Source organism: Pelophylax lessonae, assembly GCF_965119305.1.
Source record: "Pelophylax lessonae genome assembly, chromosome: 10".
Lineage (NCBI taxonomy): Eukaryota > Metazoa > Chordata > Amphibia > Anura > Ranidae > Pelophylax > Pelophylax lessonae.
Genome location: NC_138777.1, coordinates 75,162,496 through 75,189,164, shown reverse-complemented (window position 1 = coordinate 75,189,164; position 26,669 = coordinate 75,162,496). Strand labels below are relative to the sequence as shown.

General features: G+C 43.2%; 1 protein-coding gene across 1 annotated transcript; it reads left to right on the top strand.

Annotated features, from left to right (window-relative positions):
• The first annotated feature begins 3,231 nt into the window (after positions 1-3,231).
• SIRT3 (sirtuin 3) lies at positions 3,232-26,669 on the top strand. The gene is made up of 8 exons (XM_082269837.1): positions 3,232-3,617; positions 4,179-4,284; positions 8,542-8,709; positions 12,265-12,497; positions 13,634-13,734; positions 23,321-23,482; positions 25,488-25,691; positions 26,357-26,669. The coding sequence occupies exons 1-8, from the start codon at positions 3,536-3,538 to the stop codon at positions 26,378-26,380; spliced, it is 1,080 nt and encodes a 359-aa protein (XP_082125963.1). The 5' UTR covers positions 3,232-3,535; the 3' UTR covers positions 26,381-26,669.

Genomic DNA, 26,669 nt, shown 5'->3' with positions numbered 1-26,669 from the left:
AAGTGATGTCATGTTATGGAGACTCGTCAGACGGTGGCGGTGCGGCGGTGAAGGTAGGATGCCTGGGTCTCCCCGTGGGACAGGAGACCCGGGCGAGCCACGGAAGGCGGCGGAGGGACGGGATGTCCCCTCCCGCTCCTTGGAATGACAGCCGAGCAGCTTCTCATTACAAGACAGCCGACCGTCGGCTATGGACACCGGCCGGGGTGATGCCTCTAGCTGCAGGCATCACCCCGGTACATGCACTTTCCCGAAATATTGGCAATATAGGTAAATCAAAAGTGCATATCGGCCCTCGATATTTCGGCTTTGCCAATAATCGGTCGATCCCTAGAAATGCATGTGTTGTGTACAAATGGGAAAAATGTAAGCGATTTTAGAGAGATATTTGTGTATGTGTGTGAATGCTGGAACTCTTATGCCTCGTACACACGCAACGATTATCGGCCGACCGATCGGCTGTCTTTTGTCTTTTGTCCAGTGTTGTTGTGTTGGTTGAAATGTGCTCTAGACTGCACACGAATTTTATCGGCCAACAAAAACCAACTTCAGAAGTGATGTCATGTGCTGGTTTACTTTCCGTGTGTTTTTTCTTCTCTGAGCATGCCCAGTCTTGCTCATCACATTTTTGTCTGCCGAAATCTGTACTCACTGACAGAAAATCGGCCGTTCTGTTGACGGCCAACAAAAATTTTATAGTATGCACACCAGATTTTGTTCGGCCGAAAAGTCGCAGGCGGTTGTCGGAAGCATCATACTAACAAGCCGAAAATCGGCCGATCGGACGTTGGCCGAAAATTCACGGCCAACTATCGATGCGTGTGTACGAGGCATTAGTACTACATCTTGTGTGTGTCATGTTAGCTCTGTGAAGACGTGACACCCTCTCTTTTCACTTGCTCATGAAAGGAATGTACTAGAATGAGACATTAGTGATATCTAGCAAGGTCACCCATGATACGACTACACATATATCATAACAATATGTGCGGGGTTAATTAATCTAATGATAAAGAATGTTATCACAGTTATTTTGAATCTGTTTCCTAAACAGAATGGTAAAATGAGTGCCGGTTCACATTTGTGCGATGCGGGAAGGCTGCGAATTTGCAGCCTGTTCCCGCATCGCAAACGCACATCTAGCAGTTCACACTGCCATATGCGATACGCAGGGGGTGTCAATTAAATGTTAACGACACCCCCTGTTTGATCGCATATCGCAGTGCGATCTGACAGTTCGCACAGGATCGGATCGCACAAGTGTGAACCACTGTGCGATCCGATTCTGATGCGGTTGAAAAAAAGGGTCATGTGCGAGTTTGGCGCGGATACAGTGCGAATTTAGCCATACAAAGTGTATGGCTGAATTCGCATCCACACAGGAGATCGCATGTAATGAAGGAGCAGTGCACTCCGAATTACATGCGATCTTGCAAGTCGCACATACTGTATGTGAACCGGCACTGAAGGTTAAATTGAGAAAAGTGCACACAGTATAGAATAACACATATTAAATATCCTTTGTTAGTGGAAACAGTGCATTTAAAAAAAGGGAAATTAGGTAAAACATTAGGAGATATATTTGTGGAGATATATTGGAATTAGGGTGTGATATTGAGATTATCATTTGAGTATTACTTTATTATGTGATGTTTCTTTTTACAGGTAAGTGCAACCCGGGACAGTACAGAGGCTATCCATTATGGAATGTACTAGCCCTGACTGTCCCGGGGGTATTTTTAGCTAAAACTCCGCTTTAAGAGACATTTATATATAAGGAAATGTGTGGGGACACAATACAGCGTCTATTTTATTTACAGTTTACAAAACTTGAAGGAAAAGTCACCTGGATCCACACCAGACACTGCAAAAATGACTAAATGAAAGTATTTATATGTTTTATTTGTTTTCCTCTTGGAATCACAGCTCGGGCCCTGAAGGTTCTAATTACGCCTCTGCCCCCATGCATCCCTATGGGGCATCGGATGTCAGCGGAGACATGTCCGCTGACATCCGATCCGATCCGTCAAATCTGAACAGATGAAAACCCTATTTTCCATTCGTCCAGCGGATCGGATGGGAAGGGACCGACGGTCCGTTCCCATCCGATTCCCCCATAGAGATGTATGGGGAACTGACAGCTGTGTCTCCGCACACAGCGCAGAGAACAGCTGTCATTCTCCTGCTCAGCGGGGGATCGGCGGATCGATCCCCCGCTGAGATAAACGGAGTCCGCCGACGGATTGATAGTGTGAAAGGGGCCTTACCCTTAAGGAGCTTACAATCTAGGTTCCCTAACTCACATGCATAGATACACACAGGGCTGCTGTTAGAAATCACAGGGTCCCGTACAGTCTACCTGGCTGGGCCCCCCCGAACATTTCAAGACAATATTTTCCCTAAAAAAATACTAAAATCATTATTAGCGGACACAAACATAACAGAGATCCTGAGTGAATTAGCCCTTTTTTATTGTATTTTACATTTAAAAAAAAAATTACATTTGTTTTAAATAATTTTAAAAATGTTTACAGTTATTTTACAATTTTCTATTACAATGTTTAATTATTATTTTTTACAATTTGTTATTTTTTTTACAGTACAGGGAAGCCTGTAGCACTGCAGGAGGGGGGCAGTGCAGGGAAGGAGGGGGATCGGTGTCGGAGAAGCAATTACAGAAATGATGCCCTGTGTCTCTCTCCGCAGCAGCTGAAAGCTGCACAGGGCTTCCTTCTGTAATTGCCCCTCTGTACAGACCCCCCTGTGTGCCCAGGCCCCCTACGGGAGGATGGATGGATCCCCCTTATCAGCAGCCCTGCATACACATAGTAGGGCCAATTTAGACCAGATCCAATTAATCTACCAGCATGTCTTTGGAGTGTGGGAGGAAGCCCACGGAAGCTCAGAGAGAACATGCAAACTCCAGGCAGGTAGTGTTGTGGTTGGGATTTTAACCAGCGACCCTTTTGCTGGTAGGCAAAAGTGCTAATCACTAAACCACTATGAAACAGCTTAGTATCTGCACCGATACCGGTATTGGGCAACCCTAATTATTATTATAATTGTTGTAATTTTTTTTAATTAGTATTATTCTATTTTTTTGTAACAGATGGAGTTAGCCTTTAAATATCCAGTAAGGTTAGGGTTAACAAACATAGAAGTACAGAAGAGTTTGCCGCCCCCTGGAGTCAGGGTCCAGCTATGAGCAGATTACACAGACTGGGCTGACTGGGAGCCTATTGGTGTGTGCTAAGGGGAGGAACTCACTGCACTGACACATGACAGCCCCTATAGGAAAACACAACTTTATATACACATACAGATCTTAACATGGTGTCAGAAGGACAAGGCACACTGATAAGTAACAGGAGCTGATACAGCATCACCAGCTTCTACACCAACACTGACTGTAGAGGATTGACCTGTATAATAATACTCAGTTTAGGAAGGAGAGCCGCACCGCACACACATTGGCTAAAGTCACATAAACTTTGATATTCTTCTTCCATGCTGCACAAGGACTGATCAGCAAGAAATGAAGGTTAAACTGAACTTCCCCTGTCTGTCTCTATTAAGGAGGGCGGCTCTGGGCTCAGCAAATCCTCATCTGATGACAGGTAACACTGATGTCCTCTACAACCTGATAACTGGTAGTATTTGGGCTCTCTAATGTATGATCCTTGCAGACACTGCCTTCATTATTTACTATGTGTACGCATTCCAATCCTTAAGGCCCGTACACACGTACCGATCGTCGGCATACAAACGTCGGCGAACGAAAGATCTGCCGATTGTACGCGTGTTAGTATGGTGCCTCCGACAGATGTCTGCGCACAATCCGCGGACAAAAGTCTTTCGTGCAAACATGAAAATTTTTGTATGCCGACACCAGAGCGGCCGATTGTTCGCCTGTCAGTACAGAATTCGGCCGACAGACCGCAGATTTGCAAGACTGGGCATGCTCAGAAAATTAAAAACACAGGGAAAGTTAACCATTACATGACATCACTTCTGCAGTCAGCTGAAGTCTGCAGACAAAATTCTTGTGCTGTCCTTGTGCTGTCTTTGCACTTTTCAACAGACACCGACATCCCGGGGAGAAAAGAGGAACATTTGTATGCCGACCATCGGTACGTGTGTACGGGGCTTTACTCTCTCTCTTTAATTCTTTCATTCAGTGAGAAGAATTTCTGCAAACCCGTTCCAGCTGCTGCCACACACTGATAGAAATAGAATCTCGCTGTCAGCCTCCTACGTTACAAAGGAATCTCATTTCTGCCAAAGGTAAGCATGAGAGATAACATTATGGGCTTGTTTGTGAGTCTTACACATATATTATATACAGTGCATCCAGAAAGTACTCAAAGCGCTACACTTTTTCTCATAGGCGTGCGCAGCCTATGGCATTAGGGTGTGCACCTCAAACCAAAGCTCAAACACATGTACGTGTGTATATATATATATATATATGAATATATACACACACTTTTATAAATAAATGTAAACAAACATTTTAAGCGGTATTAAAACATTTTTAATTAAATAAACAATTATCAATGCATACCATAGATCCCCCTTTAGAGCAGGGTCCCCATAGTTCCCCCTTTAGAGCAGGGTCTTCCATAGATTCTCCTTTAGAGAAGGGTCCCCATAGATCCCCCTTTAGAGCAGGGTCCCCATAGATCCCCCTTTAGAGAAGGGTCCCCATATAATCTATGGGGACACTTCTCTAAAGGGGGAATCTATGGGGATCCTGCTCTAAAGGGGGATCTATGGGGACCCTGGCCTGCTCTAAAGGGGATGTATGGGGACAACGCCCTGCTCTAAAGGGGATCTATGGGGATCCTGCTCTAAAGGGGATCTATGGCATAGATCCCCTTTAGAGCAGGGTCCCCATAGATCTCCCTTTAGAGCAGGCCAGGGCAGGTCCCCCATAGATCCTCCTTTACAGCAGGCCAGGGTGAGGTGAGGTCCCCCATATAGATCCTCCTTTACAGCAGGCCAGGGTGAGGTGAGGTCCCCCATATAGATCCCCCTTACAGCAGGCCAGGGTGAGGTGAGGTCCCCCATATAGATCCCCCCTTACAGCAGGCCAGGGTGAGGTGAGGTCCCATCCCCCATATAGATCTCCCCCTTACAGCAGGCCATGGTGAGGTGAGGTCCCCCATATAGATCCCCCCCTTACAGCAGGCCAGGGTGAGGTCAGGTCCAATCCCCCATATAGATCTCCCCCCTTACAGCAGGCCAGGGTGAGGTGAGGTCCCCCATATAGATCCCCCCCTTACAGCAGGCCAGGGTGAGGTCAGGTCCCGTCCCCCATTTAGATCTCCCCCCTTACAGCAAGCCAGGCAAGGGCAGGTTCCCCATAAAATAGATCCCCTTTACATAGTCTTCTTCTCACTCAGTCAGACAGTCAATAGTACAGTCAGTACTACAGTACTACTCTTACCTATCTTTTCTTCACCTATCCCGACTCCCCAGGCAAGGTTTTCCTCCTGCAGCACCAGCACCACAGACCGTCACCAGGCTCTCTGGCCTCTCCCCCGTCTTCTTTGCTGAATAATTGCTGTCTGACTGTTTTGACTCCTGTCGTCCTCCTCGCCGCGCCGGCTTCTTCTGCTGCTGGCCTGGTGGTTCTCTCCCGCACTACGCTGGGCGGTCACTGCACAGGCTAGTCCCTCCCCCAGACAGTCCCTCTCCGCGCCGCACGTCTGTCTCCCCCACTACTCCACAGTGGGCGGCGCCGACTGGATCGGATTCGGGAGCCGAGCGGCCGAGCTGCCAAGCCGAGGCCAGCCAGCAGTGAGAGTGAGCCAGGGGCAGAGAGCAGACTCAGCGGGCGGCGGCGGCCATGGCGGAAGCACAAGGGTGATTAGGGTGTGCCTGGGCACACCTGGCACACCCCGTGCGCACGCCTATGCTTTTTCTACATTTTGTTACGTTACAGCCTTATTCCAAAATGGATTAAATGTATTATTTTCCTCAAAATTCTACAAACAATACCCCATAATGACAACTTGAAAGAAGTTTGTTTGCAATCTTTGCAAATTTATCAAAAAAAGAAAAAACGAAAAAAATCACATGTACATAAGTATTCACAGCCTTTGCCATTACACTCAAAATCAAGCTCAGGTGCATCCTGTTTCCACTGATCATCCTTGAGATGTTTCTACAACTTGATTGGGGTCCACCTGTGGTAAATTCAGTTGATTGGACATGATTTGGAAAGGCACACACCTGTCCAGAGATGTATAGTAACTAAGTAGAACTACTTCACTACTGTACTTAAGTACCGAAAGGCGGTATCTGTACTTTCCTAGAGTAGAATTTTTTTCTCCTACTTCCACTTTTACTTCACTACATTTTTTCGATGATTTCAATACTTCTACTCCGATATTTTTTTTTGTGCTGCATAGTTACTCTTTACAATTATAAAAATTACCACTGCCAGAACAGTAGATGTCAGGTTTCATGAAGTTCAAAAAAATGTGTATAATGTCATGTGTAAATCAGCGCATACGAAAATAAATGCTACTGTATGTATAAATAAAATGGTCTACATATCTGCTGCTAAGGGGAAAGAGAACCTCCCAACCAAGGAGAGTCACAAGCGTACATAGACCTTTTTTCTGGTAAGAGGCTGATTTTGCTTTTTTCACTGGAAGTTGAGAGCACAGGTTTTGCAGTTTTGTTTCACTGGAAGAGTCTATTTGGATATTATTTTGCACTTACCTTCATCCGCCGGGTAAGGGGGAAATCCACAAGGTGGTGGGAGTCTGCACCTATTATTTGGAATAGCACCTGTTTGATTCCTGCACCTTTGAAAATATATTCATCTTGTTTTGTCACATATATATGGTATTATGGCATTATAGCATTATATATATGGACTTTTTATTGACTTTGATTTCATACACTCTTCCTTTATTTCATTATTGGAATACATTGTTGTATATCACATTGGTTTATATATGATTTTGCTCACCAATAAGCTGTGGAGAAAAAAAACATGCAGGGAAGAGAAGGAGGGAAGCTTTAAAGGGGAAAGGGAGGGACATACTTTATCTGTTTTTGTTTACAAAAAGTTACAGCCAAAGGAATTGTGATTGTCCTTTAGGTTAATCATTTGAAATGATAAAAAACAATATGATGTTCAAACTTTTGACTTCTTTCTTTAATAACTACATAACACAGTACTGGTACTTTTACTTTCAGTACTTGAGTAGCAACATTTTTTAAAAAAAACTACTGGTACTTTTACTTTCAGTACTTGAGTAGCAACATTTTTAAAAAAACTACTTGCAATACTTAAGTACAAAAATGTTGAATACTTTAGTACTTCTACTCAAGTCACTTTTTGATCGAGCACTTGTACTTTTACTCAAGTATGGGTTTCGAGCACTTTATACAAGTGTGCACCTGTCTATATAAGGTTCCACAGTTAACAGTGCATTTCAGAGCACAAACCAAGCCATGAAGTCCAAAGAACTGGCTGTAGACTCCTGAGATAGGATTGGATTGAGGCACAGATTTGGGGAAGGGTACAAATAAGTTTCTGCAGCATTGAAGGTCCCAATGAGCTTAGTGGCCTCCATCATCCGTAAATGGAAAAAGTTTGGAACCACCAGGACTCTTCCTAGAGCGGGTTGCCTGTCCAAACTAAGCAATCGGGGGAAGGGCCTTAGTCAGGGAGGTGACCAAGAACCCGATAGTCACTCTGACAGCTCCAGCGTTTCTCTGTGAAAAGAGGCGAACCTTCCAGAAGAACGACCATCTCTGCAGCACTCCATCAATCAAGCCTGTATGGTAGAATGGCCAGATGGAAGTCACTCCTCAGTAATAGGTACATGATAAGCCTGCCTTGAGTTGGTCAAAAGGCACCTGAAGGACTTATTTTAGGATTTAGGATTATTTTTAATGTTTTACATAGCTAGTCCTGCAAAAAAAAGCCAGCCTGAAGTGGTCTAGCAGGACTTCCTTTTCTGACTATAGTTCCACTTTAAAGTGTACTAGAAAGCACCTTGTGTGTGTGTTAGGCCTCGTTTTACACAGGGTGTAACTTGCAGGGTCGTGTTTACCTGCATGGGGATGTACAGGTGTTCCGTACAGGCAGTCCAATTAATGTAAATTAGGACACAGTCACTATGCCCCAGTATGACATCCATGTGGGTACAGGTCCTCGAGCTCACACTGACTGCATTCAGGGACATGCACCTGTACCCATACAGATGTCATATTGGGACACAGCGCAGCCATGTCTGTGCAGCCATTGTGTCCCAATTGAGATCAATAGGACTGCCTGCACAGGGTTGCACAGAACAGGTGTATGGTTCAATATGCACTGTGCCAAGGAGGCCATACTTCTACCATAGATGAACATTTTGTTTTCTAAATGAATCAAAAGCAGAGGTTGATATATTATTGCTACTTAAAAGATTCCATTTATTAGCAAATAAATAGTACAAAATCTACCATGTACCATAACATGCAAAAGTGGTGTTTATCACATTTATCTTAATGCTATTTTCTCTCTTGGCACAGGTGGCTACAAGCGTATAATAGCATCTTTCTCCACAGAAGAGGATACAGCAAAAGTGAAAAGCTATCGCTCACTGATGTGGCAGACAGGATAAAGCAAGGTTTATACAAGCATATTGTAGTGATGGTGGGTGCTGGTATCAGTACTGACAGTGGGATTCCAGATTTCAGGTGATTACTCCTGACACTAACCCACAGCCGTAGGTCTTTATGCTTTTATGACCTTCTCATCGGATGTTTTGCTTTGTTCTTGAGACACAGAAGTGTGATTGGTTTGACCTTTCTTTGAATTTTTAATTGGGTTAACCAAAACACTGGAAAGTTGGCTCACCTGAGTGCTCACTTATAAGTTGTTCTGGGTTTGTTGCCTAGGTAATGGAAGCAAGAAGAAGAGGTGTATGGGAATTCTCTGTGTAGAACTGCCCCCTTGAGGACTGCTGGATAATACACTCTCGGGTCCCCCTGGGTTATCGTTAGCAACATTGGCATTCACAAATTAACACATTACTTATTTGGCTCAGTCAATGATCAGTCGAGAGATATGTAGTTGTTTTTTGGTGTTTTATTTTAAATAGGGATGGGAGAAGGGAAGAGTGGGATACTCCAAATTGAGCTATTCACAATGGACGAGGACTCCTGTCTTGAGATGCAGCCAGGGAGAGATGCAGATTCACCTTGCCACTAGATGAATTTAGGTCAAGTCTCTGTTCAGACAACTTAGTTAGGTAGACTATCTTCAGGATACCTGCCCAGTATCCCCTTTTACTACACAGACTTGACACCCATCCTACACCGGGGTGGCCCCACCTCAGGTCAGGCCCCTAGACACAATACCCTGTACTCAGGATGCTGTTTTTCGAGGGTCTCCAGTGCCTCTACCCCTCCAGTCAGTGGACTGAGACAGCCAGTCTCTACCAGTCAATGGGACTGTATCAAGGCCTGTGTACTCATTGGTCAGGTTTCCTCCCACTGTCCAACATGCCTCCCTATTGTACCAGTGTGGAAACACTATCTAGACTCAATGAATCGCACACTGAGCAGACCTAACTCACAGATCCTGCTCTCTGGTAGGCAGAAAGCAATATAGATTTCCCTGCTGCTCCTCTGATAGGCAGACAGAGCCAAAACTATACTCACTCTCTAGCACCTACCTAGGAGGGTGCTACATCTGCTTACTCAGACATTATTGGACCCATAATGTGTCTCTCTATGGGCCAGTCTAAACCTGTGTGGTGGGGTAAGCATAGTCGTACTGTCAGGAGGTAAGAGGTGGGTTTGGCTGGCTGAAGACCTAATGGTCATTTAACTACTCAATGGGCCTGCAGATAGTCTTGTATATTCTTACATACTGTAGATAAAGTGTCTGCCTCCCTGTAACAGTATAGAAGGAACAGGTGAAACATGAGATAACACTAGTGACACAGTCTATTTAAAGCACATCTAAACCTAAGAACAAAAATGTAATACAATGCAATGTACCATATTTTATGTTGGCCATAGATGGATCGAAATTCAGCCAATTCAGCAGAAACCAGACAAATTTCAATCGGTGTGTGGCCATGCATGTTCACCAGAAGTAGATAGTTAGATCAATTTTTCTCAAACGGACTTGTTGGAAATTTTTTCTTGATAAGCCAGCTTCAGCCGCTGTTCAGTGTATTCTGATAGCAGCGGAGAGTCCCCCTGTCAGAATACAATGTCCCAGCAGGGAGGATTGCATTATCCACCTTGCTTGTGTGGATGGAGGAATCTGTTTGTTTCATCTGTTCAGACCATCTTTGGCCAGCTTTAGATATAGTGGCTGCATTAGTTCTATTCTTTTTCCCCCTTTATTTCGACATGGTGATTCTATTAGTCACATACGTCTATCCTATGGTGACAACTCTCACTCACCACACAGTATCCAGCGTTGACACCCTAGGATGCCTGTTTCTGATTTGAAAAGCAGAACACCTCACTCTCTTCTCATCTCCAGGGGAAGGTGTTCAGGATGCAGAATAACCTGGGGCTTATAAGACTGGGATTGTAGTGCAGCAGAGGCTCTGGACTGTCATCTCAGAATTTAGGAAGCTCATTGAATTTCTGGAAGGGTCAACAGATTTTATTTGTACTTATTGAACAGATATAACAAAACACTTTTGATTGTATTTTTAACAGGCAAAAAGGAACAGTTCTTGTTAGGATTTGCATGCACTGTAAATGAAAATTTACAATAATAATGTTTAAAATGTGCTCATTGAAAATACAATATACTTTCTCTTTAACCACTTACCGCATATCAACGTACCGGTACGTTGGCTGACTTTGCGGGGTTATACCGGGATGATGTCTCTAGCTAGAGACACCATCCCGGTACCGTGGTTTGAAGCCGACGGTCAGGTTTCCGTCGGTAACAAACAATGCGGCTCGGAAGCCGCTCGATCGTTACCCGGGTGAGCGGGAGGGGACGTCCCCCCCCTTCCTTGGCTTTGCTGGGGGCTCCCGTCCCACCGGGAGCCCCGAGCACCCAGCCGACACGTCCGCCAGCTGGATGGAGTCCCGATGAATGCCGGAAACGGCATTGATCGGGTCTCCGATGACGTAACCCGGAGGCGGCGTCCTTGACGTCACTTCCGGGTTACTGTGCTGCAAAAGGCGGCAGATTTGAAAAACGGCTGTATGCAAAAGTGCAGTTTTCGGCGTTTTGCATACAGGGAAGTGTAGTGGAGGTGTCTAGGGTCTTTTAGACCCTCGATCCCTCCATAAAGTGTACCTGTCACTACATATTGGTGTCACAAGGGATGTTTACATTGCTTGTGACAGCAATAAAAGTGATCAGATTTTTTTTTTTTTTTTTAAAAAACCTGTAATAAAGTTAAAAAAAAAGAAATAGGAAAAAAAAAATTTAGCCGCCCCCGTCACCGTTAGCACGCGCACAAAACAAAAACGTATACCCAAGTTAAGCCGCGAATGAAATCGCTGTTCAAACCACACATGTGAGGTATCGCTGCGATCACCAGAGCGTGGGCAATAATTTAAAAAAAAGGGCTACACTCTAACTCTAAACTGGTACCCGTTAAATAAATTTAAAGCGTCGCAGATTGAGATCTCTATTGACCGTAGTTTGTCGCCATCCCACGGGGGGGCGCAATTTTAAACCGTAACATGTTGGGTATCTATTTACTCGGCGTGACATCATCTTTCATAATATATAAAAAAATGGGCTAAATTTACTGTTTAGTATTTTTTAAATGCAGTGAAATGTGATTTTTCAAATTGTTTCCAAAAAATGGCGTTTTAAAGACCGCTGCGCAAATACCGCGTGACAAAAAATTTTGCAATTACCGACATTTTATTCTCCAGAGTCTTTGCTAAAAATATATATATAATGTTTGGGGGTTCTAAGTAGTTTTCTAGGAAAAAATACTGATTTAACTTGTAAACAAAAAGTGTCCGAAATAGGGCTGGGGCTTAAGTGGTTAATATTTTATTACATGGAAGATGCATTTTTATTAAAAACAGCCAGAATGCTGAGGTCAGTTAGCGGCACAGAGAGAATGGCCAAAGGGGCATGTCGCTGAAAAGTGGTCCTACCCAACTCTAGTTATTGTCATTCACTAAGAACATAGGGGAGGGTAAGGTGGTATTCTGTCCAGGTGAAGCTAGAGCCAGAAATATTGTGTTGACCAATATTTACTTGACAGCCATTTCCCTTGCTGTATCTTTTACAGCTGCCTTTTTCTCCAGGTCTCCAACCAGCGGCCTCTACAGTAAACTGCAGGAATATAATCTACCATACCCTGAAGCTATATTTGATTTAAGCTACTTCTTGCGTGAGCCTCATGCCTTCTTGCGCCTTTCTAAGGAACTGCTACCTGGACGACACTTTCCCAATCCAGCACATTATTTTCTGCGGCTTCTAAATGACAAAGGGTTACTGTTACGCCTCTACACACAAAACATAGATGGACTGGAAAGAGGTAACTAACTGTGCAATAAAAGTCTGGGACATCAATAAAAGGAGGTCAAGGAAAAGGTTGCTTAATAGAAAATTACAATAGTTTTCTGTTCAGAAGCAATGGAGAGATTTATAGGCTACAAGGATTGGCAAGGTAGCAGAATGATAGTTAGCTTATTACAATACAGTGTCAAATGAATATATATATTTGCTAATGAGAAGCTGCATATGTATGTAGAAGATAAGGTGTATAAACACTAGTAAAGGTAGATGTTTTGGTTGAACTAGACCAGAGCCATCCAAGTGGTGGCCCATAGGACCTTCTTCTTTTGGCTCCCCAAGGTCCGAGTTACAGCCTAAGCAGAATTCCGGGGGATGTGGAGCGCTGAAACAATCTCTGTGTTTCAGCCCTTACTATCTGGTGTAGTTATGTCCTGCCCATCAACCCTGATGATATCGGAAGAAAGAAAAGCAGTGAGGTAGCATGTATTCAGGTAAGTAACAACTGAACACCAATGAAGAATAAGGGTTTGTTATTACTACCTCTGACAACAATGGGGAGTATATTGGTTGCTGCCACTGACACCAGTGAAGTGGGTTGTGGGTATTGTTACTGTCTCTGTTCTGAGATAAATGATACTGCCCAGACACTGTTTCCACAGCTTTTTGTGGCAGAGTGTTGTTCCATACAAGCTGATATGAGAGTGGGATATAGCGAAAGTACGCAAGTGAGTGGATGGGCCTTCAAGGACAGGCCTCCCTACAATAGGGGTTATCCCTGTTATATGCATGACCTTTCCTTGTTTTCCTATGATACATATGACCATTGCCTGATATTTTGAATTAGAAATGGTGGTTAATTTAGATGTGGGCCTTCATTTAACTTGTGGATACAAATACGGCTCCTGAGCCCTTTTTAGCAGGAAACCATGGAACTATACTTTTGAGCCTAGCCATAGCTGAAATCCAATTGTATGGTGTGACTAACACTTCCACTTTATATTTCTCTAGCTTTTGAACATGAGGTCCAATATGTATTCTCAACTGCATATTAATAAATGTATTTATGAGATTTACAAAAAAGAAAATAACTAAAACTGTAAAAATACTTATGTTCAACAACAAAAATGTTCAAGCCTTATATTTGTTATATTTCAGTGGCTGGGATTCCAACAGAAAAATTGGTGGAAGCTCACGGCTCTTTTTCATCAGCCACGTGTACCATGTGCTTGAAAGAATACCCGGGCAAGGCCTTTCGTGTAAGTGATGGTTGAATGTATTGTCAACAGTGTATGTGTAGCAAAATCTACCGTACCATATAGTATGATCCACTATTCTAAAAATATATTAAAGGAGATTTACAGAAAAAAAGAAAGTTGTAAAAAAGCCCAAAGAAGGCATGAGCATAGCATTTTCTTTATCCTCATACATACTTGCGTACTGTTTCAGTTTTCTATCCCTTTCCGGATTTGCTGCACCCTTCAGTTTAAAACATTCTTGTAGGAGGTACACTACAAGCTATGTATGGGCGTCTCGCAGGCTGCATGTGCAAAATATCCAACATGCTGAATATATGCTCATTAGGGTGGATTGCAGGATTTTGTGGCCAAGGTAGGCAGTGTGGAATTTATGGCTATGAGCTAGGTAGTCTATGTTCACAAGACCTGAATTGTGAGTCACGTGTTGCATCAACTGCAGTCTAATAAATGGTGCATGAAACCGCCATAACCTAGCAGAATTAAATTGCTACAAATACCATAAGGTCCTAAGTAGGCTTAATAGAGTGTGCATGCATGGAACATTTAAAGTGTTACTAAACCAACAACAGTAAAATCAGTCTGTATATGCAGTAAAGGATGCCTGGTATATTTAATGTGGAACCTAAGGGGTTAATCCTCTGCATTGTGTAAAAAGACTGTTTGAACCTGTCTTCTCTGATCCTCCCTTTCTTTACTGTTCCCAATCCATCTCCTGATAGAACAGAGCCTTGGGGGCAAGCTGCACATGCTCAGTTTGGTGTGTATTGCTAGAGTTTTTTTTTTCTTAGGAGAGTGTATGTGATCAGCACAGGGCCAATCAGCACTGTCCAGACGGAGGGTCAGGGGTCCTGTAGTCTCATAAGACAATCAGGGGAGAATGAACACTCCTCCTACAAGCTTTAATCAAACACTGATAGAAGTCATAAGACTGCTATATACTGCTGAGGAGAAAAGGTATTAAGCAGTTTATATTTACTAAAACAATTGCATTCCTGTGTTCTGTGTACTGTGTGAGCCCAGATAATGTGAATGCAGTGTCCTGGGTTAAGTAACACCTTAAAGTCTAACATCACCATTGTGACAAATGAAGGCTTAGGAAAAAAGAAACTTAGTAAAATCAAAATAAAGCAGAACTAAACTGTATCTGAGCACCAGAAACCAAAAACACTATTTATATTATATAAAGAGGTGTTTGTTGTAAAACTTGAAGGTGTACCAACATCCCTGTCAAACTGTTGGAGCAAGACCAGGTTTGTGCGGGACCCAGGTGTAGGGGCCCAGCCCCAAAGCTGTGCTTGTACAATAGAAAGAAAAGGAAAAGCAGAAAGAAAACGAGAGTGTGGGAAAAATAGGGAAGGAAAGAAAAGGGAAGATAAGAGGGGGAAGGGAGAAAAAAAGTGAAAGAAAAAGAAAAAAGAAGGGTAGAGGAACGGGAGAGGGAAAAAGAGAGGGAAGGGGAAAGGGGAGGAGGGAAGGGAATGGAAAAAAGGGGGGGGGGGGAGGGGAAGAAAGAGAGGGGGAAAAAAGGAAAGGTGGGGGGAAAAAAGGAAAGGTGGGGGGAAAAAAGAAGGGAAAGTAGAGAGATTGGAGAAAAGATTGGAAAAAAGAAAAAAAGAAAAAGATAAGAAAGAATGATTGAGGGCTAATGGGATTTTTGCGGTACTATAGATATTGATGGAAACCACCATGTATAAAAAATATATGCTTTATTCCTATATTAAAAAACAGCAGTTGCCGGGGTCTACGCCATCTGATACAACATACGACCTTCCAAAGCGATTCACCATAGAGGGGAGTCCTCTCATAGGAGGCATATATCCCCTGCTGTCTACTTGACACTGTTCCCATGTTGAAGCCCCCTAGCTTGCAGGGCATCGTGATATCTCATTCAAGTTCAAAAGGAGATCACCTGAGGAGCCCCCCCTGGTGCATATACAGTCAAGCTTACATCTTACAGCTTTGAGATAAATGTTGGGTCGATCGGCCAATAGCCCCAAGGGCAATTCCTGAGCAGCTAGTATCCTTCTTTCTATATACAGGAACTTATAGGCAAAATTATTCACGATATAAACAATATACCCCTGAAGAAGCGGATCTCTGAACCCGCGAAACATGTTGGGTTATTACCCTGTGCTTTGTTTGTGAATCACCGGTTTTGTATATTGCTTTTGCCGATTAGGTTATATGTGTATACAATTTGCTACACTGCTCTGTAACTTTTATGCTTCATGTTTATGTCTTGTCTCAATATGTACCGTTTTTTAATATAAGAATAAAGCATATATTTTTTATACATGGTGGTTTCCATCAATATCTATAGTACCGCAAAAATCCCATTAGCCCTCAATCATTCTTTCTTATCTTTTTCTTTTTTCCAATCTTTTCTAAAATCTCTCTACTTTCCCTTCTTTTTTCCCCCCACCTTTCCTTTTTTCCCCTCTCTTTCTCCCCCTCCCCCCCCTTTTTTCCATTCCCTTCCCTCCTCCCCTTTCCCCTTCCCTCTCTTTTTCCCTCTCCCGTTCCTGTTCCTCTACCTTTCTTTTTTCTTTTTCTTTCACTTTTTTTCTCCCTTCCCCCTCTTATCTTCCCTTTTCTTTCCTTCCCTATTTTTCCCCACACTCTCGTTTTCTTTCTGCTTTTCCTTTTCTTTCTATTGTACAAGCACAGCTTTGGGGCTGGGCCCCTACACCTGGGTCCCACACAAACCTGGTCTTGCTCCAACTATTTATATTATTTTTAATAGTTAAAGCAAATTTGCCAATTCATTCACATCTCCATGCTTTATTTTGCTGAAAAAATCACTTAGATAAACACCCCCTAGCATTTCTGGCTGTGGCCATCTTGAGTAAGGGCAAATGATTCACATAGCAAGTACATCCTGGAATTCATCTGCCCTTAGCTCAGACTTCTGGGATGTATGACATCATTTGCCTAGGCATGGGAACTTGGAAGTAACTGAGGAAATGTAAAAAACTACTTAAAACAAGTACTGTAAATATGATATACTTTGCTATCTATGTACTAATGCTTGCAGCATAAGGTTTCAAAATAGGCAATGTTGATTGAGAGAGTGATGTTCCACTTTAAAGAGGTTGTAAACCCATTAACATTTCTTTTTTTTAACCTGAAAGAGAAACACATAATGAGCTAGTATGCATCGCATACTAGCTCATTATGAAATACTTACCTTAGAACGAGCCCCCGCCGCGCCGGCCGCTTACCTCTATGACGGGCGACATCTTCAGTCGCCCGTCTTCCGGGATCGCGGCATCCGGCCATCTGATTGGCCGGAGCCGCGGTGACGTCACTCCCGCGCACGCGCGTGGGAGCCGACGGTCACGGCACGGGGCTCTGAAGGAACGGCACCAGCGGCCGTTCCTTCAGAGCGCATGCGCCAGTGATGTCACTGGCTACATGTAAGGTAAATATCTCCTAAACGGGACATGTTTAGGAGATATTTACAGTACCTATAGGTAACCCTTATCATAGGCTTACCTATAGGTAAAAGTTGCAGAGGAGGGTTTACTTCCTCTTTAATTAGTCCATTTTTAAAATCTGAACAGGCTTTTTGAGGCATGTTCCCTAGTGGTCATGTTCACATTTTGCTTGATTCAGTTGAGGTCAATCTACAATATACATGAAGGATTACATTGCTTCTACAATGAATGCAAGGCACAAGAAAAATGTAAACATTTTAAAATGGGCAAAGAGAAAACGTTAAGACTCTATGCAAGCATGATGGAATAAAATTGGCAATTAATAGAAATGCAAAGTTGATTATTTTTCAAATCTGGCATAGAATGTCAAAATTTCCAGAAAAAGTATGGAATTCCCCTTTAGCTATTTAACAGCCCGTGATGTGTACTATGTGTCATGACTGTACTTACCCTCTGTTACCCTTTAACCTTTAGACTGCCTGTGATGTGTACCATGCAACACGGCTGTGTCCTGCTAAGTAACCATTGATTGGATCTATGAAATAGGTTATAGCAATCATTGTGTTAAAATATGCTCGAGCGTACAACAGCAGCTGTGAACTTTGAAGTTTACACAGTGGTCCTTGTGCTACCAGTACAAATAATCAGGGCAGCTATACAACCACTAGACCCAGTTTACAATGTAAAATCTGACCCCCTCCTCTCTGACTCGATATCCCCTATTTCATCTCCAGCACAAAGGTCTCTTTAGATCTCTGACGTCTTTGTACTGTACAGAGGACCTGGTACCATCTGTGTATACTGTCATATCCAACCCCCCTGGTAACAATAATACAATTAAATAGTAAAAAAAATCAAATAAGTTAAAGTGATTGTAAAGTCTAATTTGTTTTTTTTTTTTAAATAACAAACGTGTTATACTTACCTCCTCTGTGCAGTTGGTTTTGCACAGGGCAGCCCAGATCCCCCTTTTCTCAGGTTCCTCGTTGCTGCTCCTAGCCCCTCCTTCCTGTCAAGTGCCCCCACAGCAAGCGGCTTGCTATGGGGACACCCAAGCCAAGCTGCCGCACCATGTGTCCATTCAGACATGGAGCTGCGGTTCAGCCCGCCCCCTCTGTCTCCTGCTTCGCGGCGGGAGCCAATGGAGCCGCGGCTGTGTCTCAGCCAATCAGAAGGGAGAGTCCCGAACGGCCGAGGGACTCGTGGACAGAGATGGGGCTCAGGTATTAGAGGGTGCTGGGGGGGGGGGCTGCTACACCCAGAAGGTTTTTTATCCTAATGCATAGCATGCATTAAGATAAAAAAAAAAAATCTTCTGACTTTACAACTCCTTCAATCAAGTTAAAACTTATTAAAAAAATGTAAAAATCGCATACAAACACTCAATGCACATTCACACTCATAACTCAGAGGTATACAAATGAACACTTTTATACTATAAAAAAAATCCTTGCACATCTTAGAGGTTTAGGAATAATGTTAAGGGAATTACATTGGTGTACTGTACTGTGAAACATATGAAAGTAATACAAAAGGCAAAACTTTCTTTTTTTGGGATTTAATAAGAAAGATTTTACCTCTTTTTTTGCCATCTGTGTCCCATTGAGGACAAATTTCCTTCACTTCCTGTCCTATAGCCAATTATGAAGTGAGAGTAAATCCTCCAAAATGAGAGAATCCATGGTTGTCACCGGGGTCCCCTGGACTTATTTCCCCATTGGAATATTTTCTCTCTGTTCCTGTTCTGGGAACAACGCAAAATCTGGGATTTTCATTTACTTTCAATGATAATGGTAAACATAAACAAAAGAGAGTGAATCTCCCTAACTGGGGCACAGACAGCAATAAACCCTGACCGGTGTTCTAATCCCTCTCCACTCTATCCAAAACTACTAAGATTTGCCTTAATAATACTTAAAGCGGAGTTCCACCTAAAAAAAAAAAATACATAAAAATACCACCGGGACAGTCAGGGCTAGTACATTCCACAATGGATAGCCTCTGTACTGTCCGGGGTTGCACTTACCTGCAAGAAGAAATACTTACCTTGAAAAGTATTGTCCAGCGCTGCCATCTCATGTGTGGGCAGCTTGAAGCCAGCGCGATCCTCTTCTGCGTCCTCTTCGGTCCCACGATGCACTGCACCGGCTGCGCCGTCACTTCCGGTGCGCGCGCGTCATCCCTCCACAGCTTCTGGGCATGCCCAGAAGCTGTTTAGAAGGGAATGACGCGCGCGCACCGGAACTGACGTCGGGGCCGGTGCAGGCGCATTGATTCCTGGGAGCGATGACGTTCAGCTCCCAGGAATCATTGCAAGCCAGGAAGTGACGACGGGCACTGCTGTATTTTGGCCTAGGCCGACTAGGCCTAGGCCTAGGGCGGCACTTTGTGGGGGGGCGGCAAAAAAGCCGCCGTCCCCGCATAAAAGAAAAAAAAAAAAAAACGATCCGCTCTGTGAGGCTCGCCTGCAGTGCTCCTGTCACTTTGCGTGCCGAGTCCCGCCTCATTGTCTGCTCCCCTGGTCCTTGCCTGCCTGTCACCGCCTCCTCCCACACACACAGTCTCCACTCTCCAGCTTTTAGTGAAGGGGCGTCGCCAGGGGGTGGGCGGGAGGGAGGGCGCAGCGGAGGTGAAGTGCTGATAATGCGAGCACCACCTGCAAGCCTTTTGTATGCTTAGGGCTCGGGTTTAGTGTCAGCATCTTCTCTCTGCTTCTGTCCCCGATCGTCAGCCCGCCCACCACCATTGCTTTAGAATTCTTAGCTCTGTGTCCAGGTTGAGTCCCGAAGTTTTCTGCATCTTCTGTCCCCGCCCACCTCCTATCAGACCTGTAGTTTATGGTCTAGGGAAGTGCTGTACGTGGTGGGCGGGCCAGTGGGCGGGGATAGAGGCCGGCAGAAGATGAAGAAAATGTCGGGACTCATGGCAGAGCTAAGGATACTAAAGCAATGCAGGTGGAGAGCAGGCTGACACTCAGATGGGGACAGAAGCAGATAGAAGATGCCCAGATTAAACCCAAGAACACTGAGAATTACAGGTACAATGCAGTGATGTTCTGCTGTTTTCACCTGAGCACTGTGTATATTATTGATAATTAGGGAAGTACTCAGCAGAGGTATTTTATAAAGTGACTTTGTGCTATTAAGTACAATATGTTGGAGTCACTTTGCTGTATGTATTTTCCTTTTAGGTGAGTTTTATGTCATGTTCACACTAATGTGTTTGCTGTGACTCACATTTGTGCAGGCACAGCAGCCAATTCATTTAAATAGACTACTGTACCTACAGGAAACAGGTCCCTGCACCTTTAGGAAAACGCAGCCGCAGGGAAATCGCATGGTGCAAAAGCACCATGCAATTTCCCGCACCAAAAAATGTGCTGCATTTTCAGATGTGTGGGGGTGCCAATAAGAGTAAATGGCAGCCTTGGGCATCTGTAAAAGAGCAGGGAATTTTTCCTGCAGGTGGTTGTGGGAATTGGTGCCATTTACACACTGTCCCGCACATGCAACCACCTGTAACAGTGTGAACCTAGCCATGGGCTCATTTACACTTGCGGTTGGCGGGCAATAAAACATGCTGCTGAGCCTCATAATACAGCTCCCTATCACTCCTGCCAGAGGCAGCAGCTAGAGGTTTACAGATGCCACTGCTGTAATATTTTGATTTGCAGCAGTGGCAGGAATTATACCGCCCGTCACTTTCAGCATGCACTAACATCTGCTGAAGGCAACCTGTTCAAGTGAATGGGGCCACACTGCAAACTCCCCGGAACTGCGTGCAATGCCTCAGTCTCAGCGCAGTGCCACTATAGAGTGAGGGCAGACTGTCTTATCATGTGACATATTACATGACTGGAGACAAGAGAAGCTGCCTTCACTCCCAGCGAGTGTCACACTAACACCGAGATGTGAACTGTGAATACACATGGGGGGGGCGCAGTTTGCCCAGGGCGCTGGAATCTGGATGGCCTTGTCCCAGCACTGAGGGGCGTACATACTTGCCAGGCAGGGAGGGACTGTTGCCCCCATAGAGCGGCAGTGAGTGGCCAGACGGGATGCACTTCAATGAGTGGGTGGGGGCGGATACCACCTACCCACCCTCCGCGCGGCATGTAAGAGGGACTAACCTCTCCACAGGGCAGGGTCTATCTATGTCGAGGAGGAGGAGAGAGAGGAGGAAAAGGGAACCCCCAACCAGGTCAGGACATCTGACAGCAGGTAGGAATCACGATTTTAGGTTACCACCCACTGCTATTGCTACAATTATAAATTAATAATTCCATTACATTTTTGCAGTAAATATATTTTTAACAAATATGGAGCACTTTGCAGTACATGAACTTTCACTGCATGTGAACTGGTAAAAGAGTTTGCATTGGTTTCAGCGTGTACAAAGTGCTCCATGCATGCTGAAATCAATGCAAACGCATTTAACAGTTCACAGGCAGTAAAAGTTCATGTACTACAAAGTGCTCCAAGCTTTAACCACTTCTGGACTGGAAGATTTTCCCCCTTATTGACCAGGCCATTTTTTGCAATTCAGGACTGCATTACTTTAACGGACAATTGCGTGGTCGTGCGACGCTGTACCCTAAAAAAATTGATGTACTTTTTTCCCACAAATAGAGCTTTCTTTTGGTGGTATTTTATCACCTCTGCAATTTTTATTAATTTTGTTATTAAAATTAAAAAAAATCAAATTTTTTTTTATCCTTTTAGGCCAATTTGTTTTCTGCTACATATTTTTGTTAAAAAAAAGAAAATCCCAATAAGCGTATTTTGATTGGTTTGCGCAAAAGTTATCGCGTCTACAAACTAGGAGAAATGTCATTTTCATTTATTTCATTTTTTTTTTTTACTAGTAATGGCGGCAATTGCGATTTTTAGCGGGACTGCAGCGGACAGATCGGACCTCTAACTGACATTTTTGACACTTTTGGGGGGACCAGTGACATTACTACAGTAATCAGTGCAAAAAATATGCACTGTTACTGTAATAATGACACTGGCAGGGAAGGGGTTAACCCAGGGGTGATCAAGGGGCTAAATGTGAGCCTAGGGGGTGTTTTCTAACTGTATGGGGGGGGGGGAACTTGTGAAATGACCACAGATACATGTGATCCTAAATAGGAGGATCACAGGCGCTCTGTGATCATTTCAGAGAGAACAACAGTCTGCCGCGTGTACAACAGCGGACCGCTCTTCTCTCTCAGTGTGGAGCGATCGCGGGGGCCCGGCGGCAATTGCAGCCACCGGCCCTGTGGATTGGCATCCTCCTTTATTTCTCTCTTGATTGGCATCCTCGCTGCCTAGCGGGGGCCCCCAGGAACACTCCCCAAAATGACGTACCCATACAAAACCACAAAATATACAAGTAGGCACTTTGTACCCACTTTTAAGGTACAGAGAGGAAGAGATGGAGCTCTAAGAGGAAAAGGTGGAGCCTAATGAGGAAGGGGTGGGGTTTACAGATGACAGGGCGGGTCTGAAACATAAAAGGGTGTGGCCTTCACAGGAAGGGGTGGATCGTAGTTAAATTAGGGGGTGCACGAGTTTAGTCCGGCCTAGGGCAGCACAAAACCTAAATACACCACTGACGACGGGCCGTGGCCGCCGAGGGGAGGAAGAGGAAGTAAGGTAAGTATATTTTGTTCTAATACAAGGTAAGTAAAAATAAAAAAAAAAAATGCGATTATCCATTTCTTTTTAAGGTGACCCGGACCAAGAAGATGGACAGAAGTGTCATTTTAGGGTGGAACTCCACTTTAAAGTCATACATTTTATATGTATTTTTAAAAAATGTTGTATTGATGTACACCTATAAAGATATTTATACATTTTTTATTTATAGTATTGTTTGATTAAAATTTTTGCAGCCATCGTGAGATGTACAAAATCCACAGGAAACCTTCTATTATGTAGTGCGAATGTGCAAAATATAAAAAGTGGTCTCGGCACCTGAGGTGACAATTGAAAAACAGGGCTCAGCAGGGAAGGAATTAAGTGTAGCTGTGTTGTCCATTCAATAACAGGTTCGGCGGATAGTATGACCCTACAATGTTTGTACTTACCTTCCTCGCGTTCCCCCGAAGCTCAAAAGCGATGATAAAGTGATCCCATGTTTCTGTTTCCTGTGTTATATTACAGGATCCTGTGCTGGAGTCTCAAGTTCCTTACTGTTCAGCATGTGGTGGTATCATCAAACCTGACATTGTATTTTTTGGAGAACAGCTTCCCGCTCGTTTCTTCTTGCATCTCACTGACTTCCCCATGGCAGACCTTCTAATTGTCATGGGGACCTCTCTAGAGGTAAGACCGCTAAGAAAATGAAACGGGACAGGTTCTCAGCACCTTTATATTAGAGTTATTTTGCATAGCATTATTTGTATGTTGTGGTGTATTTCCACTAACTGTCTCAAACAGTGTCCTTCCTCATTCTACGTAATTAGTCATTTTCTTACCACCATCACTTAGCTAAGAAAAGAATAGACATTCACCCCATATGGAATCCTGATGGATGCCAGCCTATGTAAGCCAACAACAAAGTGCACTGGGCTTCTATTTCTTTATATTGAAGTTGATTTACTAAAGAAGTTGAGAATTTTAACTTTGCAAAGTGAATTTTCAATTCGTAGAGGGAAGGAGGTGAAACTGTGCTAACTTTATTCATTCAATCATTTGTGAGCAAAAATCCTGTTTTCTTTATTTTCCTTTAACGCGATTGTGTATTCATTCATAGTAAATTTTCACTTAGCTTCACCTCAATCACAAAGCTATGTGAAATGAATTTTGCAAAGTGAACACGCTCTACTCTTTTAGTAAAACAGTCCCACTGTGTTGATGAAACAAGACCCTTTGCTTAGTTAGCATTTTCCTCATGTAGAAAGAATAGTTACAAAGACATAGCAAATAATACATAGACCCATCGGTACACATATTTACTCTGATAGCATGCTGTTAATATCAGCTAGCTTTATCAGGCAATGACCCATCTCATACAAATGCACTAACCCATCACCTGCAAATATACTGTAGCAACCCATAACATACAAATACAACACTGACCTATCATATACAAATACAACACTGACCCATCACTTGCAAATACAAACCAACACATACAGTGACCATTACATACAACTACAACGACCCATCACATACAAATACAAACCATCACATACATACACACTGACCCATCACATACAAATACGACCCATCACATCCAAATGCAACGACCCATTACATACAAATATGACCCATCACATACAAATACCCTAACCCATCACTTACAAATACGACCCATCACATACAAATGCAACGACCCATCACATACAAATTTGACCCATCACATACAAATACACCGACCCATCACATACAAATGCAAACCATCACATACAAATACACCGACCCATCACATACAAATGCAACGACCCATCACATACAAATACAAACCATTACATACAAATACACCGACTCATCACATACAAATACCCTAACCCATGACTTACAAATACGACCCATCACATACAAATGCAACGACCCATCACATAAAAATACATCCATCACATACAAATACACCGACCCATTATATACAAATACACCGACCCATTATATATAAATACACCGAATCGTCACATACAAATAAAATGACCCATCACTTACAAATACGACCCATCACATACAAACACAAGGACCCATCACATACAAATACACCGACCCATCACATACAAATACACCGACCCATCACATACAAATACACCGACCCATCACATACAAATACACCGACCCATCACATACAAATACGACCCATCACATACAAATGCAACGACCCATCACATACAAATACACCGACCCATCACATACAAATACAACCCATCACATACAAATGCAACGACCCATCACATACAAATACACCGACCCATCACATACAAATACACCGACCCATCACATACAAATACACCGACCCATCACATACAAATATAATCACTAAAAGCTGTGCTTGGAATTTTCTGGACAGTTGTCTTTTTTTCCTAGTACATGTTCTCTACTATTTCAATTCGTCCTCAGTTTTCAGGCTTGCCCAACTTTTTCTACAGTAATCTAAGCCCCCTATATCCAAAGACAGACATCTCAGATCCATTCCCAGTTCTACCATTGGCTGTTTATAAGAAAGAACCTAGGTTTGCTATGTGTGCTGCATTGCCAGTAGTCTTGTTTTAATAACTCCTTATCCTATATACTTGATAAGAAAATCTTTACAGGAAACTACAGCAATAGTTAATATACAATGTAAAACTATATGTCTGTTTTACAGGTGGAACCATTTGCCAGTTTGGTGTATGCAGTCAGTCGTTCTACACCAAGAGTTCTTATAAATCGAGATAACGTAGGCCCATTTTTGGACACTTCAGATGGACTCAATGTAGTGGAGCTTGGAGAAGTCACCAGTGGAGTGAAGCAGTTTGTACAACTGCTAGGCTGGGAGCGTGAGCTTGACGAGCTAGAGGAAAGTGACAAGGTAATGTAAAAAAAAAAAAAAAGTGACACTAGACCATATCCTTTCTCTCCCAAAAAGAATCACATACACTGCTCTATGCATCCCATAGTCCATCTCGGTGTAAGCAAGGTAGAGGTTGGCTATGTTCCCACATACTATATTATGAGCATAACCACCCTCTAAAAGAATTTGGAGATTTAGGAGGCTGAAAGCAATAAAACATAATATATATGTCACACTAAGGATCTCCAAAAAAGGCTTTATTTCATAATCACATCACAGCTAAAACAAAGACTTTTCAGGGCCACACAGGACCTCTTCATCCGGCATGTGACAAGGCCACACGGCAGATGAAGGGGTCCTGCCTGGCCCCGAAATGTTGCAGTTTTAGCTATGATGTGATCATCAAATAAAGCATTGACCCCCCTCCATTTTTTAGATCATTGGTGTGCTGGGTGTTTCTGGTTTCCAGCCAGTGGTCGCTACAGCACCCACTTATCTGACAGCCGTTTCCAGGAACGTCATCATTTGGCAATATTTATTTGGACTTGAGAGCAATAGAAGTTAGTTTCTTGAGTTAGGAATACATACCTGAATATAATTTTTTTTTCAAACCAGAGTTTAAAGTCACTTTAAATCAACTAACCAGGTGGACAAATATACTGAAATTATTCCTCTTGTTTCAGAACACAGAAGATCATCAAGCATGAACTGTTTATATCGAAAATCTAAGTACTGTGTAATTCAGGAATAAAGAGTGAAGAAATGTTACTGTATATAATAGTAATGACTAAGAATAAGTCATTTTTATTGTTCACATGACACGTGACATCTAAAGTGTGCGTAGTAGAACTTATAAATGGTGCTACTATGAACCTCTGGGAAGTGCTTTAGCTATTGGTAATAATTGAAAGAAGTAGTACTGTACATATGCCCTGTCAATGTGACTACTTACTGTACTCTTTACCTCAACAACTGTGTTTTTTATATAAAAATAAA